General features: G+C 45.9%; 1 protein-coding gene across 1 annotated transcript in view; it reads right to left on the bottom strand.

The window, feature by feature from the left end:
- Positions 1-13665, bottom strand: part of AP1S1 (adaptor related protein complex 1 subunit sigma 1) — a 73229-nt gene that overhangs the window by 29519 nt on the left and 30045 nt on the right. Inside the window, exon 2 of the mRNA XM_085638218.1 lies at positions 2138-2316. Coding sequence (XP_085494344.1) covers positions 2138-2316 — 179 coding nt within the window. The remainder of the gene's footprint in view (positions 1-2137; positions 2317-13665) is intronic.

Raw genomic sequence — 13665 nt, 5'->3', positions numbered from 1 at the left:
CGCTGGACGGTTTAAGAATAGCGTCCGAGCACCTTGCTTTTTTTCAGCTTTTAATACGTGCACACTAGGATACCGCTCTATCCAGGTCAGCCGACGCTGCCTCACAGCCCCCCTCCATGTCGAATCCACAACAAGAGGGTATGAGGCACAGGATGAGTCAGAAGTTGGAGGCTCCTGGGGTCAATGGTGCGCTAGTAAAAAGACGCTAATCATAAACCCAGCGAAACCCAATGAAGATCCCGATGGCTAGCCATACAAGGTTGTTGGAACGTACATCAGGTTAGTAGTATGATGGTATTTAGTGTGGACAGCAGTTAATTCCGTGTACGGTATATCTTGTTTTTCTTCTTTCCTTTCTTTTTCCGCCCACCGCTCGGTTGCCCCTCTGGGCAAAAATTTAAACAGTTTCATCAGTATTTGTAATGAAATAAAGACATTTATATGCTAACAAAGTATACTATTTGAATATACCTTGTGTAAACTTGCTAGCTGGAGCTGAGTGGCACTGACTCTAGCTCCACGCAGAGCACTCTGTTGTTGTACCATGTTCCAATTACTGATTCCTGCAGCCGCCCCCTACTCAGTGCCCCCCCACCCTCTTCCCATCTTGTTCGGCCGCTCCACCGTGGATGCAGTCACCTCCGAATGGGATGAGTGCATGATCGTGGACTTATCGCAGCTGCTGGGGCTTCAAACCCCCTGCCGGCAAAAGACAGGTGATCTTGGTAAGCTGGGTCCCCTTTGCCGGGAGAGATAGGTGGTTGTGTTGTATGAACCAGAGAGGTTTTAATGGGTGATTGAATTGAATCCGAATACTTCATAGGAAAACGCCGTCACGTGACTTTTTCTTTCCCTTCCTGGTATTGATGCATGGTAATGGGCATAGTGGCGTCACCCTTTTCTACACTCTGCAGACAGGGTGATGTCTTCTTGGGAGTGGTGTGCTCACAAGTGGACCAGCACCACTCTTCCTTGAGCAATGAAATATTCATTGGGTAATACCTGCAAAGGCCACTTGCTGATAAAAAAAAGTGAAGGTGAGTGTCATATTCGCAAAGGACATTGTCTCCATGACTTATTTTAAAAACGTGCACCCACCCAGCTCCTAGATTGTGGAAGGCCCCTTGGACACGGATTTGGGATTGAAGGGGAGATACACGGCCCGGGGTCACAGACAGCACAGATGTCAATGCTAGGGTACATCATGGCGTGGGTCACTGAGTGCAGCGGAGGTTACACAGTGAGAGAATAGCCAGAGGGCTTAATCTACTGTACTGTTGCATGCAACACTGAGACGCCTCTTTCTACGTGTCTCTTCTCCTATCTCCCTCTCTGCGTTCCTCTTTTTCTCTCCCTTCTAACTCTTCCACTCTATGTATCCATGTCACGCTCTCTCTCCACTGCTTTCTTTTTACACCTCTCTCCCATTACTGTCACCCAGTCACTTCCTCTTTCTCTCGATGTCTCTCTCACACACCACTCCTCCCTTTCGTCCCTCCACCACTGTTCTCTTACATACCACCTTCCTCTAGCCACATATCACTTCTCTCCTTCGGCTTCTACTTCCCTCTCTCTTGTTGTGGTTTTCGGGGCTGGATTATTAAGAGTCACATGGAATTAACACAAAACTGACAAGGTATCAGCGTGTGGATTACACACAGGACAAAAAAGCATTTGCAATGCAACAGGTCTCGCATTTATGCGAGTTTGAGCTACTGGCATTGTAAACGAAAATGCCTTTTATTTAAATGTTGGTTTATGAAACAAATTAAACACCTTGTCATTTACAATGCCAATAACTTAAACACGCGTAAATGCGAGACCTATTGCATTGCAAATGCTCGTTTAAGAAAGGCACATTGTCCGTGTACTTCCCTAGGAATGTTCAAGTCCAGAGCGCGTTTTATGAACAAAGGGAAGTCTCGTCCTCTCTGTGCTTTCTAGTCAGTCAATGCGAGTAAATACACAGTAACTCATAATGAGCAAGGACAGCTCCGCCTCCAGTGCGGAGAAGGCAGCACTGTGTACTTGACAGGAATGGCCCAGGGCCACGCAGGCGTGCATCTCTGTATGAACAAGTCCACTGCCAGGGACGGGGTACACAGACGTGCACTAGGAGCACCCAAACCCCGCTCACCTCTTGTACACGATCTTCAGGTCCCGCCACTCCAGGAAGCTGCACATCTTGGGTTTGCGCGCCAGCACCACCTGCATGAGCTCCCGCACCAGCTTCTTCTTCTCCCGGTCCGAGATGGCCGCGTACCACTTCTGCAGCCGCAGCTTGCCTTGGCGGCTGAATAGCAGCATGAAGCGCATCTAGAGGGGACGAGGGGAACAAAGACTGAGACCGGGGTCACTGCAGAGGGCAAACAGTTGGGCGCAATGGGGACAGGATAACAGTTCCGGGTCACCGACAAACCAGCACTCTTAGTCGTGGGCACAGACTGCATGAAATCACAGGGCCGCGGAAGGGAGAATAGCCGATATTAGAATACGTGGGAGGAAAAAACGTGGGCTAGAGAAAAGTTACGCTTCTACTACAGTAACTTGCCGCATTCTTCACTTTTTATCACGACGCATTCGTTATGTGAGAGACTAGCACCACCTGGTGGCCAACACCACAAAAATGTACAACAGCAACGTGATGAGGTAAATAGAAGGAAAACAACCGCCATTGCCCCTTTAGGCGCTCTGTATGTATACCTTACGTCTTCACCTCTTAAAGCCCTTCCCACTTTGACTCCGTAAGTAGAGAAATAAAGGGCATGAGATATGGAATGGGGAGAGAAAAGTAAAATTAGCCACCGTGCTTGCTACAACTAACGCACAACCCTATTCATAACCAAGTGATGTTAAAGTGTACAAAAGAAGGAAACTAATGGGAAGCGTGGGGGGTGGGAGCAGTTCAGGCAAAGCTTTCTGTGAAAACCCCCAACCTGCCACCAGTCCTGGCGTGAGTATTGTGGAAGCTGCCATGCACGTTACAGGTTGAGGCCTCGGGGTCTCGCTGGCAGGGACCTGTGTCTCCTCATGACCGCCAGTGTAACCACTCTGGCAGACCCTGTAGGTTTCTAGTGAAGAGGCCCTTGGCACATAACATGACCCCACACTTATGTCATTACGAAATGCTGCTCGGTGCAGGGTGTTAGACGTTGTTAGGGACCACTACAAGTGGGCGAATACTGCTCCCAAACCAAGGCTCGGTATTGTAAGGAGGTGCTGGCTTGAACTTCACTGCTGGCTTCCTTAGTAAATATGGTTAGTGGGTTTATCTGCAGTCCCCTCAACCCCCTCAGTAAATGCTGCCTCAGCATCCGAGTAGGTGGATACGAGGAAGCCAGGATACCGTCGGTGTGATGCATGGAACCCCAAGGTTGTAGGATGCTACTTCGGGTTAGCAGTAGGCAGATCTTGCCAGCTCCCTTCTCCAGCATCTTCCCCTGTGGTGCTCCCTCACATCGCTGTCTTCATACTTCGCATGCCTCACCCATGTAAAATACTAGCATTGCTATCCCCCACAATTACCCTATAAAATGCTAAATATTGCAAGCACGTTTAAAACATTTTTTTTTAGTTTGGAGGGCGCACCCTCGATTACTAAACTTACATGCTTATATGCTTCAACATCCTCCACATTCTATGCAAAACATTCATATGGATAGCCCCGACTCCAGGAAAACGGTCACTCACGCCCTCATCAGCAGCAGACTTGACTATGGCAACGGCCTGTATGCCGGAACCAACAAAAAACTCCTTCAGACAGTCCAGAACACCGCAGCCAGACTAATTCTCGATATCCCACGACGCAACCACATCACCAAACAGACCTCAAGACCTAGCTCTTCGAATGACATTAACGGAGTTGCATACACTCACGCTCCCCTAGCGCCTTGAGACCCAAATGTTTTAAAAAAACATTTTTAGTTTGGAGGGCTCACCCTCGATTACTAAACTTACATGCTTATATGCTTCAACATCCTCCGCATTCTACGCAAAACATTCGTATGGATAGCCCCGACTCCAGGAAAACGGTCACTCACGCCCTCATCAGCAGCAGACTTGACTATGGCAACGGCCTGTATGCCGGAATCAACAAAAAAAAACCTCCTCTGCAAACTTCAGACAGTCCAGAACACCGCAGCCAGACTAATTATCGATATCCCACGACGCAACCACATCACCAAACACCTCCACTGGCTCCACGTCGAAAGAAGAATAACTTTCAAGCTGCTCACACACTCCTACAAGGCCCTCCACAACATCAGACCACAATACCTCAAAAACCGCCTCTCCTTCCATATCCCCAAGAAAAACCTCAGCTCAGCCAACCTCGCTCTAGCCACTGTCCCATGCTTCTACAGGAACAGAGCGGGTGGAATGTCCTTCTCCTACCTCACAGCCAAGACCTGGAACAACCTCCCCCTTCACCTCCAGTGAAGCCCAACACTGCAGCAATTCAGGGAAGACCTAGCTCTTCGAATGACATTAACGGAGTTGCATACACTCCCGCTCCCCTAGCGCCTTGAGACCCTAACGGGTGAGTAGTGTGCTCTACAAACCTCGATTGATTGATATATGCACCAGTGCTTTTAATTTTCTCACACTAGATGTATGCAGGGTAAAACACGGCAAGCAAGCCAAATATTTCAACTCAGAAAGAGGGATATAAAGGCATTCATTAAAAAAATATATATAAGCCTACTTTTTCTTAAAGAAATTCACATTTGGGAAAGAGAAACATTGTAAATAAAGGAAACAAAACTACATTTAGAAGGGACTTCAGCTGGGGAGTCGGGGTCAGCTAACTGTTTACAATAATTGAAGTTCATTCCTGTAATTTTATTTGTTAATTCATACCCAGAGACAGCCGGCACTATGTCGTGTGCCGCTTTTCCAGACGTCTTAGATTTTTAGCCAAAAGTACTTTGCATGCTGGCGTTTCGAGTGAAGCCTTATAATTTTGATAGTAAAACTACAGATCCCAAAATGCACTGCGTTGTTGGCTAAATAAAAGGGCTAACTGCAGGTGATGCTTAAGACATGGCACCACTTGGCACCTCTGGACATATTTAACAATGTATATATGTTCATTTAACGTTACTAACAGCTCATTTACATACGTTATCACCAGTGATCGCTCATCAAAGAGAGGCAGAGAAACTTTGCGAGTCATTTTGAAGCACACCTTAGATCCCTACTCCAATCTCAGACGTAACTCACCAAAGGCGTTATTGGGCTACAGTGACTGACTGCATTGTTTCAGCCTGCTATTTTGTCTGTGTTCCCTAGAGAACAGCGTCCCCTGACAAAGTCTTGCCCCTCCTCCCCAGTCTGAAAACCTCTGCCTAAGATTAACACTCCCTCAGCTTTTAAAACACACTGTAGAACAAAGTGCATGGTCTTGTTTCCAAGCACTTTGGGGATGGCCCTTTAGTGCTCTGGTAGAAACTTCGAACAATTCCAGCAGGACAAGGTGTGACCGGAGAGTGAGTTATGGCATAACTTTGGCAAACACCTAACCGACAAGACAGGCCTAATAACATACCTCACATCCAGGGCGTTGTGCTGAGCAGAAACTGTACGACAGTTCCCCATAAACGTTTTGGGTAACCTTGATTTTGATTGGATATTTGGAGTAGCTAACAGTCTCCAAAACTGGATAAACGCGAGCCCCTCTCGCTTATCCACCAGTAAACTTTTGACTTCCTTGATGCTCTGAATACCTGCGTAGAGAGAGGACCGGACCAGAGACTGAACCTACAGCTGTTTTCATAAAGGTGTTAGGCCCAAATCAGTAGAACTGTGTACAACTATTCTGCTGCACTTCGCTAATGAAGGAGACTGTCTTGTTTGCTTAAAAGCTGCTTTACACCGCTACAGCTTAAGATTTTCGTAGCCCATGCTACTGTGAATAGCTTGATGCAGCTATATTCGTCAGGCTGGAGTCGATGTGTGATGGCCCAGGCCAATGAGAGGTGAACACCGGGAAGCCCACCCTTAAAAGTACAGCTGCCATGAGGAAGGCATGTGACCCTGCAAGAGGAAGCCTTTGTGATAGTCCTTCACCACTGAGATGTTTAAATCCACATCATCATGCCAACGTGTGACATGCCGAGAAGCACCTCATGAGGTGGTCTGCCATAGTTGCGAACAGAAACCAAGCAGGTGTGAGGCTGCTGTTTGACCCTGTGGGAGAGACCCCTTCACGACCCAAACCAAAGTCGTATCACAGAGCCAGTATCACCAAGAGCGACGACCACAAGCTGCAAAAATGGATGCCTTCACCCTCTGCATGACTTCATATGCAAAGTCATGCAGACCCAACTGTTTGGGTCCACCCGATCCGCACAAGTGTGCGTACGTTCACACCACTGCAGCAACCTCATGCTGCATCGACTTCCACATCAATGCAAGACTGCGTGCCCCCAATGCACTTTTCCCACCTCTACCAAAAGAGTCCCTCCGAACACTGCAGAGACCCTGAATGCTCCACGGGTCCCTGAATTGTCAATACAGGTTGTGGATGTGGTAAAACCATTTTTACATTTTTATCACTGTAACCCTTAAACCATGCTAGACCCTTCCCAGTTAGCTTAGAACGTGGCAGAATTGCATGTACTGTCAATCCCCAAGTATTTAAACGTCATAAAATATCTTGGTTACTACGCACGTTTAGTTAATATAAAGTAATTCCTTTTTTCTATAAAGAAAAGCACTGCAGGGACAATTATCGCGGGTGACACTTGTGCTGTCTGAACTAGACTTTGTGCCCACACCAACATCCAAACGCAAGCCTTGATGGTTCAACCCACCTGCTATCTGAAAGTTAAAGCTTCAATAGGAGGCCCTTCTGATTTCAGCGAGTTTGCAGCATTATCTGGGTTGTGTATTTCCTGGGACAGTGACAATCCTTGTTACGAAGAATGCCCAACTGGACCCGCAAAACTGGCCTGAAAAAATGTTGGCGATCCCGGTGACAGAGCAGTTTTAGGGAATGCAAGAACCTATCCAGTTGGTCACATGCAGAAATGCCTGCAGGAACCGTTACTTGACGTCAGAGAATTGCCCAACTACCTCCAGTAAGTCAGGAGCAAAGTGGGCGTTCTACTCTCTGAAGGACATCTTTACATTGCTTTGCAAACCCTAAACTTATTTTGAGCTAAGCTAAACAATCACTGCAGGAAATACTTAAGGAAAGTGGTGTACTGCTCAAATGCAGAGGAAATTAACAGATTGGAGAAGGGAAGAGATGAGAGCAATGAGCTGGTTGGAGGCTGCCTGCCTTAACCTAGCCCCTCCTAAAACGTATCACTCCACACGCTCTAACCCCTCGGCACCGTGGTACTCTGAACATATCAGGGACCATAAAATGCTTTGCAAAAAACAGGAAAGACTCTGGCGGAAGAATTATAAAGAGGAGGATAGGAAGCTTCTCAACGCAGAGTTGAAAAGGTATAAACTCGCGATACAAGAAGCTAAACATGAGTTTTTTTCAAAACGCATTAGGGAGGCCGGTAATTCCTCCAGGGAACTGTTCCGCACAGTATCGTCCCTGGCGGCCCCCAAACCAGTGGAGATACCTCCCAGTCGCAAACTATGTGAAGACTTGGCGAAATTCTTTCAGAATAAGGTAGAAAACATCTTCCTTCCATTAGACACTCGTGCCAAGATGGCCGCTCCAGAAACCAACTTAGAGGCAGATAGCAATTCACCTAGGCTATTGAACTTCTTCCCCATTAGGGAGGAGGAGGTGAAAAACCGTCTTCAACGGATAAAATCTGGCTCCCCTAATGACCCCTGCCCAGCCAGTGTGGCCAAACTTGCCTCATCGACTGTGGCAGCAGCCCTCACTCCACTGTTCAATGCTATGCTGGACACGGGGGAGTTCCCTTCACGTTGGAAACAAGCTTCCATCCTTCCCTTGTTGAAGAAACCGAATCTGGAGCTGACCGATTTGAACAACTACCGGCCTATTGCCAGGTTGCCACTTCCAGCAAAAATCCTAGAGGGTATCCTAAACTCGCAGCTGAGCGCCTTCTTGAAGACAGGTCAGAGCCTGGATCCATCTCAACATGGATTTCGGGCGGGCCATAGCACCGAATCTGCATTGATCAAATCAGCAGAGGACGTAAGAACAGTGATGGATGCAGGAGGCAGAGCCGCCCTGATCCTACTGGACCTGTCCGCAGCCTTTGATACGGTCCACCACAAGATACTTGTGGACCGGCTCAGGGCTAGTGGCATTCAAGGATATGCGCTCAAAATCTTGAATGCCTTTTTGTCCAGCAGGACTCAAAAGGTGGCGCTGGGGGACTATGAATCTACCCCTTTCGTGCTTCCCTGCGGAGTCCCTCAGGGGTCCTCCTTGAGCCCTACCCTTTTTAATGTATACGTCTCCACCCTGGCACCGGTCATCAGATCTTTTGGCTTCAAGTTAACATCATACGCGGATGACACTCAGATAGTAGTTTCAGTACTACCGGGGGAAACAGACAGCACCGCGGAAAGGTTCAGAGGCTGTATGCGGGAAGTCAGTAATTGGATGACGCAAAACTGCCTTAAACTTAATTCAGCTAAAACCGAAGTGTTGCTTTTTGGGTCCAGAGATAACTTCTGGTCCCCGTGCTGGTGGCCGGAGGAAATGGGCACCCCCCCAGCCCCGGTCTGGAAGGTTAAAAATCTGGGCGTTCTGATGGACGATTTGCTGTCCTTCAGACCTCAAATCAATGCACTCTCCTCAGCTACTCACTTCGTCCTAAAAACTATTCGGAAAGTTTTGCCTTTTCTTGCTGACGAATACAAGAAGACGGTGGTCATAGGTCTAGTGATGTCACGACTAGACTACTGCAACAGCTTATTGTTGAATGCCCAACAGGGGCTTCTCAACAAACTCCAAACTTTGCAGAATGCGGCAGCCCAACTGATCACAGGCACACCTAAATTTGCTTCAGTGTCACAGGATCTGGTAAAACTACACTGGCTACCAGTTCGCAAGAGAATTATCTTCAAATCTCTTTGCATAGCATTCAAGGCCCTGCATGGCCTGGGACCCCACTGCATTTCTCAACTTTTTCAATGGCACAGACCTAAAAGACTGCTGAGGTCAGCAGAGCAGGGTCTGGTAGTCATCCCCAGAGTCAGGAAAGCTCGCTGGGGTGGGAGGAGTTTCTCCCTAGGTGCAGCTAAGGCATGGAATTCCCTGCCACTGCACCTTAGACAACTGCCGGACCTCTTGTCCTTCAGGAGGGCCTTAAAGACGTGGCTCTTCTCACACTAATCACTTGTTTCATACACTCACTGTCAATCAGCGCCAGGACACCTTTGGGTAACAGTGCGCTTTATAAATGTGAAAAATAAATAAATAAATAAATAAATAAATAAATAAAAGACATGGTCTTTCAGACCAAACAGTTCCTCTCGAGATTCACAGGGTGCATTGGTTACCAATGCACTCGACTATGTTCCAGCAGCAGCATAAAGATGTCGGAACGAAGGCAAATAGGTGCATTTATTGACTGTTTCATTTTGCAAAAAAACACATTTCAATGAAAGGTTTATTCAGGTCACTTATACACAGACGACTTCTGCACAATTTCAACTTAATAAACGTACAAGTAAGGTACCCGGAACGTCAGATCAGAGAAGGACCTGGCTTTTGTATCGGAAGCCTGTCTCTTCAAGGTACTCTAGTGAAATGACTCCTATTCCCAAATCCTCAGAACGCACCTGCTTTTCTCTAGTAGATGTGTGTCAATGCAACCTCGTAGCCAGGACCAGCTCTTTCTGAAACATACACAATAAAAATCAGCCCTGATGGCTAATGTGAGCACATAAACGATCAGACATCTTAGAAAAGACAGCACCATTATAGTTTTAGCAGCTCCTTGCACATGACAAGCCTATTTGTACTGCAGACAGTTCTAATATCACACACTTGATAGCTTTATGACTAAATACCAGCAGTTCAAGATGCCTGTGTTAAGCAGAATGGGTCAGTGTGACCGGCAATGTTGGGGTTTTATCAGGTTATGTTATGGGGTATTGGTTGAAGCGCGCGGCTACTCCAGGGAGTGTCCCGACGCTATCTTGACCCCTGGACAGAGCATATGAAAGACCTAGCAGCCAAAAAACGGCTAGTCTACTGTTGGAAGAGTCAGGTTTTTAAGCTTCGCCTAAAACTGAGGAGATCACGTTCTTGTCTAAGGGAGAGTGGGAGACTGTTCCATAATCCCGCGGCTGCTACCTGAAAGGAGCGTCCTCCTTTGCAAGAACAACAAAACTTTGGCACAATTGTCACTTGCTGGGTTGATGACTGCAGGGTTCTGGACGGTTTATGGGGCTGGATTTCTTTCCCGAGGTACGGGGCCCGATGTTATTTAGGGCCTTAAAAGTCAGCACCAGGGCTTTAAAATGGACCCTTTTTTTCACGGGAAGTCAATGCAGGGATCTAAGATGGGAAGACATGTGTGACCTGGGTCCAACCATAAGCACTTTCCAGACCTCTCAAGAATACATTTGTGCACCCTATAACCAATCAACGTTATTGTTCATCCCATTGTGCGAGGTGTAGCTGAAGCCCATGGTGAGAACACCTAGGTTACCTTAAGAATGAAGACACCTCATGCCGATATTGAACGTTCTCTAACAAGGTCAGGGTACAAGAAAGGGCGATTAACAGTACTCGTCTCTTATTGAGGGTCCTCTTCAGAGTTTTACTTTAAAAAGAAAACACTCCAAATCGCTCTACTTTACAGCCAGTCTAAAATGAAAATGAAACAGCCATTCATTTAACGGGCCGGTTTGGAGCAAAACAGCAACACCTTTCCCGTCACTATATGGAAGGATGCAGGCAAAAGACAATGAAAACTTTTTTGCTCACTCAACCTGACTGGGAAGGGGGTGAAAACACAGAGCCTCCCAGATCTAGTATAGAGGAAGGGAAGCCATAAGGAGTCAGACACTAATGCATGTAGATGTTGTCACTGAGAAAAGTGGTCAACTGAATTGAGATCCCTAGATGTCAAAGATCCAGCAAAATACACTGGATTTAAGAAATTTAAGTGGGGAATAATGGAGTCTGCTGACCTCTACCGTCTTGTATCCACCAAGAGGGCAACAAGGGAGAGGGTATTTAGCCAGTAACCTATACTGTAGATCGAAACCACAGACAAACATCCGGAAGGATGGAGGTCTATATTAGGTCCAATCCAACCTGGTAGAGGTATGGAAGTAAGCCAACTGAAAATGTTCTAGAACGACTCATTTAAGGCAATATATGTATGTATATGGTATTTCTATAACACAAACCTGGTCAAAAGGCAGCAGAGCATTGTAGATGGTTAAACACAAGCATAACGTCTATGGGTAACAGGAAATGTAGCTGGATTGTGGAAGGTTAATACATGTGATGTAGTGCTCTTTAAACAGGTGAGCCGTCAACTCTTTCCTAAATTCAAGCAAGTGTGGGGCGTTTGCTGGATATGGGGATGTTGTTCCAGATCTTCGTGAAGACATGAAAAAGGCGGGTCTTGTTTTTTTCCTTCTTTTATTCACACATTTTAGTCTGCAGTTAATGATGATCTGGCTGAGAACTACCACAGGTGACGAGCTTGTCTACAAGATAAGCAGGGGTGCTGGTCGTGATGACTTTGTAAATTTTGTAGCTGGTTTCGAACACAGTGCCAGCCGACCAGGGGAGCCATTCGAGTTCCATCAGGAGACCCCTGTGGAAATAAATGCATAGCTGCAAGTTGAGGACATATAATAACATTTTTCTTTGGCCAAAGTCTTTAATTTCAAGAATTCCATCTTGAATCCCTACCTAATCCATAGAGGAAATGAAAAGTGTGAGGCTAGCAAGTTTGAACATATGTTTCACTCTAAGGCTCACTAAAGGGTTTTTGGAAATTATGTTACGATACTTTGTAGTTCCTGAAGAGGGCAGCAAGAGGTCAGTAGTGTGCCAACTTGTAGCATACCTAGGCTGGAAAAAGTGACTTTCAATGCATTTTAAATGCCTTCAGTAAACCTTCATTATGTCGGACAGGATTTGGATAACCCATTTTAATGTTACACAGGATCATATGACAGACGTGTTCTAGCGACTCTTCGAGCTTATAATTATTAACCTTGCTTTGCGGACATTGTTTTTGCATTATGTATTCTGTTTTAAGATATTAACGGATAGTTTTTATACAGAATTTGTCATAAACACTTTTGTACTTCGGTTTTCTTAACATGTTGGTTTCCGTTGTCCTACTGACTCCCAAATGTAATACTAATGGTACCTAAGAACAACACATTTTTCAATCCGTTTGCCTTACAAAATCCTTGGGAAGAATCATTTGATAAGGGCTGTTATAGCAGTTGGAGTATTGGAAACACAGTGGTCTATTTATTGATAATCGCTAGAGGCTAAACAGGCACACGAGAATATAGGGACTGCAGTTGCTTCTTGATTCTCCTAGGATGGTAACGAACTTTGCCAGTGTAATCATGGGGACATGAAGGACGGTATTAGGGAAAGTGTTCATTGAAACTGCAATGTAAAGGCATGTAATCAATTAATGAGGGTGAGCACTGTGCTTAAAATGTAAAACTACAAGCCCTTCTTAGTTCTATGTCCAAGACGCTACCAAATGTAAGGAGTTTGTGACACTAGAAGGCATGCTTTTCAGTAGGCTTGGTGAGAACTAATGGAGGGAATATCTCGTCTCAGTAATGCGGTTAAATTTACAGATGCAGCAGGCTCAACTTCCAAATCTGTACCCACTTGAGCCTCTGAAGGCCGAGCACGGCAGCATTTCCATAGTGCAAGCAAAAGGATGCACATTCACTTCTATCTTCCACAGAAATTGGTAAAAGGGCAATATTTTACTGGAGACAGAATTTTAGGAAGTAAACTGACCAAATCTTTTTGATCTCTAACTTAAACGAGAGATCTGTGTTAATAACAGCCAAGTTATTTTTTTATCTGCAGAAGAGGTAGACGCACTGTTCCTAAATGGGAGGTCCCGTGGTAGCGCCAGATATTATGACCACTTAGTAAGGTGCATATTCTCTGATAATCAGGACCTTCGTATTCTGTCCATTCATTCATATTTAGAAACCTTGTGACTAATGACTGAGGCATTCTCCAAATAACATCTCGAGCTGGAGGAAGATGTAGGAGTCTCAGCAGCAGCTACAATCCACCCGGTTATGGTTAGTACCTTACAATAAAATGAAAAAACAAGTCGGCCTAACGTTCAAACATACAAGTTAAGAGAATAGGAGAGATTAACGAAACATGAGGGACTGCACAGAAAACCAACTCCACATACAAGCAGAAAAGGAGCTGTCAGACCATCTGGGTACAGTTACCCAGGAAGGATTTAAACCATCTGCTAACTCGCCAACAAGAAATGGTTTGATCACAGAATTACTGTCAACCGGATCAAAGGCCATGGACAGATTTCAAGGCAGAAGCGTGCTTTGCGGTCAAGTGACACGCAATTATTCAGGTTAGCCAATACGATTGAGTCTTGCTGCGCAGCGGATTGAAATTAGCTGTGAGCCATTTAAATGATCATAAACCATGTCTCATCTAGACATTTGGCTTATTACACCCTTTAGGGTGTAATAAGCCAAAATGTCTAGGTGAGTACAGAATTGAGCACAGAATTG

The sequence above is a fragment of the Triturus cristatus genome, chromosome 12 (assembly GCF_964204655.1).
Source record: "Triturus cristatus chromosome 12, aTriCri1.1, whole genome shotgun sequence".
In the NCBI taxonomy this organism is placed as follows: domain Eukaryota; kingdom Metazoa; phylum Chordata; class Amphibia; order Caudata; family Salamandridae; genus Triturus; species Triturus cristatus.
This window is presented reverse-complemented; position numbering and strand designations above follow the sequence as displayed.